The sequence below is a fragment of the Rhizophagus irregularis genome, chromosome 1, assembly GCF_026210795.1.
Source record: "Rhizophagus irregularis chromosome 1, complete sequence".
Taxonomy (NCBI): domain Eukaryota; kingdom Fungi; phylum Glomeromycota; class Glomeromycetes; order Glomerales; family Glomeraceae; genus Rhizophagus; species Rhizophagus irregularis.
Genome location: NC_089429.1, coordinates 1,632,508 through 1,641,105, shown reverse-complemented (window position 1 = coordinate 1,641,105; position 8,598 = coordinate 1,632,508). Strand labels below are relative to the sequence as shown.

Genomic DNA, 8,598 nt, shown 5'->3' with positions numbered 1-8,598 from the left:
AATACGTGGTAATATCACGTGATGTTGCTATTAAGCTCAGCCCGCACTAGATTAATTTGATCTACGAAAAATTTAACATAACGGGGAGTATATATCCAAAAATCACATAATTATATCCAATAATTAAATTAGTTAGACATGATACAACTCATAATTTGTACTATATTTACTACAATTGTGTAATTGTGTTGATGAGAATTCTTGATGTATTTGATGACATTTATGAGTTTAAAAAATCACAAAAATAAACTATTTTGTTCACTTCTTTTTTCCAAAAATTATTAACTTGTCATATTTTTCCAAAAATTACTGACTTGCCAAAAAGACACTGACTCATCATTTTGTTTCAAAAGTTACTACATTTTGTTCCAAAGTTATTAACTTGATTGACTTGACATTTCCTTCCCAAAATTATTATTCTAATTTATCATTTTCCCCAAAAATTACTAAATTGTCATTTTTTCCATAAAGTTATTACTAAAAATTACTGACTTGTCATTTTTTCCAAAAATCGCTGACTCAAAGGTGATTTCAAGAATGATGTTCTTGCCACATTGTATGAAATTGCCTACAAGGATGATCCCAAATATGACCATCTAAACCATTTGGATAGATTGTTCGTTCTTCCATACTGTATGAGTTTTTGCCATTAAATCAATCTAATAAAGTTTCTTTGAATAAGAACTACTGATTCTGAAGGAATCTGTTATTGTAAAAAAACTCAGCTTTGTTATATATTGAGATTTACTACTTAATGAATATATAATTAACTATCCTTTCTATTAATAGTTTCCACTTCCACATGGCAAAGATGAAGTTTGTGGAAATGAATTCAAATATGAAGTTTTGTTGGTACTAGCGGATCTGAAGATAAAGTAATAATGATTGAAACAAAGTATAGAGAGGTAAATATTATTGGATTTATTAAATATAAGTGTCAAAAGATGAAGTTCAATGAGGTATATGTACAACTTAACCTTAAAAATGTATGAGCTTCCATTTGAAAGTCATAATAAGATTCAGATATTCAAAAATTTTTAAATTCAACATGTTCAAATATCTAATTTTGCATGATTTACAAATAAATAAATATTTGAATATCCTAATTTTTAATGGAAATTCTAGTATTAATTGAGGCCTCACTAATTCCTTAACCTCATTCAGATTCAAGAAAAAAAACAAAATTTCAAAACAGAATTAATGATTGATCTTCATGAAGCATCAGTTATTTGTGTCAATAGAGATAGTTCAGAAGAAAGTTTGAACTGGATGAACTGGATTACAATAATGGAGAAAATAGAAACATATTGAAATCAGGGAAATTATACTGCCAAGTAAGCTTTATTTTATGTATTTATTGCATCTTCAAATATTCATACAATCCCAATTTTTAGTACTATTTAATTGACTACTTTGATTTTTATAGTATAACATCAAAATTATTATCTGACTTTTTTCCAAATATGTTAAATGCATTTCCAAAAAATATGCATTTTGTGTTCCAACACTTTCTGAAGAAGTGGCAAAATTTTTTGATGATGCATTTTTTCCAGTTTTAACATAATTGCAATGCCTAGAAAGAATAATTTATCTGAATTGAATATACATATATACATTTTATAATATTATTCCTTTACTTGATGTGGTGATAGGGAAGGATAATTATTATTAGCATCAGGAGTTTAAAAAGGGTGTAGATTTGCAAAATTACACGTATGTAAAAAATCACGCAAATTCACGACACCTACGTGGGTATACGGGCATGTAAAATCACAAATATTCTTAATAATGAGAATTCCTATATTAATTTAATAAAAAATTTTTGTATTTTTAAATATAAGGGAATACACGATAAAATTCTTCTCTTCCTTTCTTTTTCTTCTTGTTCCCTTTATTTCTCTCTCACCTCTCTCCTTTCCTTCATTTGTTATTTCTTTCCTTAATATTTTTATTTACTCGGCATAATTTTTTTATATTTATTTATTTATTTATTTTTTGCTTACCTTAGGAATCGAACTGATTACCTTGAGTTATTTTATTATATATCATATCTCGCAACTTAACCACTATGCTATTTAACTTTTTTTATAATTTACAGTATTATATTTTATATTTATCTTAAAAATCATACTTTTTGAGTAAGTTACGCAAAATTGCATATTTACATATTTTTTTATATCATAAAATGGTGTAACTATCTATTTATATAAATCCACACTACTTTTTTAAACACAAATTTATCAAAATATTTCGAATTGTTGTATTTATGTATGGATTGCTTAAAATCATATGTTTGTACAATTTTTTAGCATGTGAATATCCGAAACTACTTGTTTATGTAAATTTACACAATTTTTTTTAGATGGAAATTTGTTGAAATATTTTAGACTGTGATTTTATATATAGAATACTCAAAATTATGTATTTATACAATTTTTCAGAATATAGATTTTTGAAACTATCTGTTTATAAAAAATCTATGCAATTATTTTAGACACGAATTATCAAATACTATATTTTAAGTGTAAATTAAACAATATCGCGTATTTACGAGTTTTTTCAAGGTGTAAATTTTCGGGATTACCCATATTTGATAAATCTACATTAATATACACATAATTTAATCTCCTGATGAGATAAATAATAAGTAATGTATGTCATTATTTTTATATAAGCTTTATATATACTTTTTGCTTGTGGTAAATTAACAAAGTAGTAATAAATTTTTCTAAAATTTTATTTAGGAATTTTATCACAATTGAATTTGCTCACAATGTAGCGAAAATTATGAATATGTTGCTGAACAATCAGAACAAATAATTAATTAATGATTTTGTGACTGACAATTAATATTTAAATTAGATTCGTTATAGATCATTAAGTATTATGAATTTATAGAAATATTAATATAAATTTGAGAATCGCTAATGTATAAAATATAATAAATTTATTTTGACTTCTAAATACGTTTTCTTAAAGCAATAAACTTATTTTGCGTTTTAATAATAATTTTTGATATTTGTTTACATATGATTAATAACAATTAAAATATATATACATGTAGCGGGTAAAAAAACTTTTAATGGTTAAGATAATTAAAATCTTACAATGATTTTTTTAAAAAATTATCTGTTGCAGGCTTTAATATAACAATATTTCTAATAAAATTTATATTTCTTTTATTCTACAAACCTTGAATTACGTTAGAAAGAATCAATGTCCATGATAAAAAAAGGAAATAATTTTCAAGATTAGTAAAAGACAAGACCATACATTTCATTTATCAAATCACAAACAATATCGAACGGGAAAAAAAAACTTAACATATTTAATTTATTAGATGTAACGACTGTAATAAAATAACAAAAAATATGTCATAAGCTTACGCAAGTTGATCACCTGATCAATTTTGTAATTGTGCTAATCAGGCTGTATTGTCACACACATGCCGATCACTAATTAAATTTGACCTAATTTGCTAATCTAAAACGAATACCCCTTTTTTTTCTCTCTTCCGTCTATCATTATGGCGTGTTCAAAAATATTTTCAGGAAATATGCCAGAATTAACAAGTAAAATCATACAATATTTACAGTATGACCATTTAGCATTACATTCATGTATTTTTGTCAATAGATTATGGTGTCGTATAGCAATTCCATTATTATGGGAAGACCCATTTTCAAAGAAATTAAAACTTCCTAAAAATCAAAATATTCTTGAACCTTCCTTATACAAATTAAATGAAGATGATAAAACAAGATTAAATGAATTTGGAATTAATAATGAAACATTTTCTTTGAATACATTATTTAATTATTCCAGTTTTATTAAATGTTTGGATACTTATACATTTGTTTATTCTGTCAAAAAGTGGATTAAAACTAAAATATCTGTTAATATAATGGAATCAACAAAATTTATTTTTATGTTATTAATCAAAATATTTATTGAAAATGGAATTAGTTTACATACTTTTGAAGTTGAAGTTCCTATAACTTTAAGTGTTATTGGGGATAAATGTTTTAATTCTACTTTTGAATTAATTTTAAAAAATCCAAATTTTATTAATAATGTTAAAAATTTAATTCTTCATTTTAGTGAAAGAATGGAGAATATGGAATTTTTAGAAAGATTTTATTATAATTGCAATTCAATTTCATCACTTCATATTTTAGCTTCAATGGATGAAGATGAGCAAGTTGAAAAGAATTTATCACAAATTATTAAATCACAACAAAATCTTAAAAAAATTTCTTTTGAATATCATTTTGAATATACTTTAAATTATTTAAAGGATTCTTATTGTTTAAATACCTTAAAAACTATTATATTTTATGGAATTCGGTTTAATAGTATGGTTGATTTTAAGGAAGTGTTTGAACAACTAAATGTTTTAGAATCTGTTCATATTTTAGATTGTTATTCTTTAAATTCTGTTATTATTGAGCAAATTATTAATTTATCTAAACCATTTAAATTAAAATCTTTATTTATAAATGAAATATTAGATATTAAATCATTGGAATCATTATTACAAAAATCTGGTGATTATATAGAATATTTTGGCCTTAGATCAAGAAGTCATGCATCAAAACAACAATTATTGGAAGTAATTAAACGTTATTGTACAAGGATTAAGTTTTTTGAATTATTTGAATTTGATAAAAAAGAACTTTGGCCAACATTTGATTTAATTGAAGATGTTGGACAAAATCTTAATTTTATTTCCATTGATCTCCATGAATTTTATATATATCAATTAGATCATGATACTGAACTTAGTTCAATTATATTGCAAAATCTAGGTCAAATTCTACCTCATAAATTAGAATATTTAAATTTAGCTTTCAAGATTAATACAAATGATTTGGGAATATTTTTTAAGAATTCTCAGAATATTTTTATTAAAAAATTATTAATTAAAAATAAGATTTATAATGAAAGTGAGGATATTTTACCTTATATAAAAGAATATGTTATGAAAGAAAAAAGGGTTATGTATTTAGCTATGGAAGAAAGTTTCGGTGATGAAAAAAAGAAGAATTTGTTTTCTTTAGAAGATGAAGTAAAGGAGTTTCAATTACATAATATTAAAATTCAAAATTATAACGATTTGCTTATAGATATTTATGATTTTGTAAATGAGAAGTAAATATATATATAGCATGAAGGGTTTTTGTTTTTAGAGTTGTAATTGATACATTTAGTTATTTTTAAATTTGTATATTGGTATATTAAATAAATTTTATAAATATTTATGATAAAATTTTAACTAAGTTATTAAATTTGCTTACATTTTTTAAAAGTAAAGTTCAGTTTGAAATTAAATTATAAATTTATAAAACTGTCTTAAAGAATTTTCCTGCTGCAGGTTATAGAGTTTAGCAAAAATGGTTATTTTCTTGAGTACCTTAATTTAGGGCTAGAAAAGAAATCACAAAGGATTAAACTAACTATCGATTCAATATATTGACGCCAATAATTGGTCAATCTATTTTTTTAAAAAAAATAGGATTCCTACCACTTTAGCAATTTCAATGTTCTCTAAATGCGCTTTGTTCTTTTGCTGTTTATAATCAATTATTGATTTCATTCTAACGGATACAGCCTCAGGTTTCTGTCCCTGAATCCACATCAGGAAGCACGGAAGAACAAGGTACAAAATGAGTTTAAGCCAATAAGTGATCGAAACTATTACTTAGCAAGAGAGAAGTGGTTGGACGAAGAAATGCTGGTAATCTCGCCACGAAATTGTATGAAAATTCGACTCCGGAGGAGGTAGTGGATGTGATTTCAAAATTGAGAAAAGAATCATCGGAAGACATGAATAAAAGGATGGATAAAAGGATAGAATTAATTGAACGTAAATCCAACGGCAATTACGAAATCACGAAGTCTGATTGTCAGCAACGTGGAAAAAAGTAGAAATAAAATACCATCAAAATAATTACAAGAATATAAACAAGTTAACGTGAGTTGTTCGACAAGACTTCCAGAAAATGAAGAAAAAGAAAGAATTCTTGTTACAGTATATACATCATTTACGTGATTATCGATAAATAAAAATCTTTAAAAAAAATGTCGCTTTATTGGAAGAATGCAAGCATTCAATTTATTTGCAAATTTTTCAGAATTTTCGTTATTAATGGAAAATATATATATATATATATATCTTTGTAAAATTGCTATAGGAGCGATCATTTATATTTTATAGATGTTAGCAATTCGAGATCACTTTTTTAGTTAAATAGCCATTACTTTAACATTAACCGGATGTTTGTAATAATGATTCAATTTTAAAATTTCGATCAGACAATGATTTAATAATTTGTGGAATAATATTAGAATATGAACAGGTTATAAAACATTTAATTATTATATACTTTCTTTTAAATAAACTACTTTATTATTAAATGAATTCCATAAATATAAATGATTTAGGTATTGTAAAATTTTAATACGTGATTTAATATAGATCTACTTTTTAATATAATGGATAAATGTATAATACATGACCTCCTAATCATTGAATAATTAATAATGTTTAAAGAAAATGAATCATTATTATTAACTTCCATATTCATTTAATTTTGTTTTGTAAGAAATTATGATTTTAAGAAGTTTAATCTTTGAAGATAGGACTTTCTGTGATAATGAAGTTGCTATATGACACCTCGATCTATTGTAAAATATATATGAATGTCGTGCTAACGTCTGCATAAATAATAGTTATTCGGCACGGAAATAGTCATTCCGTAAATTTTATTAGTTAATTCAGGTATATTCCCTGAAATAGTTTTTATAAAAAATTTATTCTGTTTTTTTTATTCCATGTTATTACGGAATTTATAGCCTCAAACATAGAAATTATCAAAGTTGCTTAAATTCAGTTATTTTTCCATAAATGTATCATATTCACGAAGTTTTTACAGAAACCATGGATAAAATTTTTTACAGGGATCCAAATCCCTCCTTTTCTATCGAAAGCGTGATTGGCTTTCCTAACGTTTCTTCGTCTTTGAAGTAAGCGTAGAACACTTTCTTTCCTGTATATTATTTCGAAAAGAACAAATCATAGTCGTTTAACTTCCCTTCAGGTAGTTCTTTATAAGCAACCAATACAGTACATTGCCCTATTGTCATGTTTTGATATTTTCGTGTCCGACGGACACCATCGGAACGAGTGGAACGAGTATACTTGACCATTAAAATTTACGTTTATGTCTCAACGTTTTATCATAACTCGTCGTTCTTTAAATTTAACTGATTTATACTTGTTTTTTAACGCTAATATGTTTCACCAAACCATAAACGGCAATGTCCCGGAATTTCATAGGAATGGTTCCTGATCTCTTCAATTGGTAATTGATCAACTTGGATTTCGGTAAGTTTTTTGTCCGGTGCTTTCTTGATCGGCGTTTGACATTTCTTTTACCTTTCTTACCTCAATCTATGTTGACTCAACTCTCAACTTCTTTAGAAAGACTTGTTATCTTTTTATCTTTCCGCAATATAATTCGTTTCTTATGTTTGACCTCATTTTCTTTTTGGCGAACTCACATGATGCGTCTTTGTTCTTTACTGCGCCTCTCTAAGCCAGTTTCGTAAGTTCGAATTTTGTTTCCCAATCGTTCAACTTCCATACTATAAAGTTTATATGCTATTTCCTCGCAAGTTCTTATTATAACTCTTGGTCTTGTATTTTTGCTTAACGGTGTAAAAAAACTTGCTAGTCGTGCTTCCTATCTAAAACTCTATCAATATTTTGTTCGAAAACATTTTTCGGGATGTTCCTATGTTTCTAAAATATTTATTAATAAAATTTCTTGTTTCGATCAAAAACTCCTGATAAAAACTCTTCTCGTATATAAAAGGCATTCATTATTAAGCCATTTCATTGTATTTATAAAAAAGGAAGTGCTCTATAAGACTATAACGAAATAAAATATTTTTTTTTCTTCCAAAAAATTTAGGACGAATGATCGTCAGGAAGAGTTTTTCCAATAAAGTGAGGCATAGTTTTGAAATATTTAAAAAAATTTTTATCTAGCATTAGATTTAATTAAAAATATTGATAAAATCTAGATTTTATCTCCTGATTTTTATAACAATCAATTAAGCCATTATATACAGATTCTTTCTTAAAAATTAGAATATTGTATTTAGATTGATACAAGAGATTTGAAAATATTTTATGAATTCCGAGAATTCTTCATTAAAAAAATATTGATCAGGACAGGTTCTATGATGAGAGCGAAGATATCTTGTATAAAAAAAATGTTTTGGAAAAAAGTGCTATGAAGAATTTTTTTGTAAAAAAAAAGAATCTATATTTTTTAAAAAAAAATCATAAAAATTTCAATAACGTGATATAAAAAATCTAAAATTATGATTTGTTTATATTTATGATAGGTAGTTTATAATAAAAAAAATTTTTTTTCATTTATCGCCGTTTTCAAAATTATGCGGTCAGTTTATTTGTGATTGTATATTCGAATACCAATATTTGTCCGGTCTTCATCCGTTTTTTGTCCATCTTTTTTTCTTATTCAAATATAACTGCATACACCATTTTGAAAACGGCGATAATACAGG

At 25.2% G+C, this 8,598-nt stretch overlaps 1 protein-coding gene across 1 annotated transcript; it reads left to right on the top strand.

The window, feature by feature from the left end:
• Positions 1 to 3,517: 3,517 nt before the first annotated feature.
• On the top strand, positions 3,518 to 5,265 carry OCT59_000305 (uncharacterized protein). The gene has a single exon (XM_025332295.2). It carries the CDS (start codon positions 3,527 to 3,529, stop codon positions 5,153 to 5,155), a length of 1,629 nt encoding a protein of 542 aa, XP_025174049.2. The 5' UTR covers positions 3,518 to 3,526; the 3' UTR covers positions 5,156 to 5,265.
• Positions 5,266 to 8,598: the final 3,333 nt, after the last annotated feature.

Coding starts and splice junctions, on each gene's coding strand:
- OCT59_000305 (XM_025332295.2), top strand. CDS start 3,527: ATGGCGTGTTCAAAAATATTTTCAGGAAATATGCCAGAATTAACAAGT.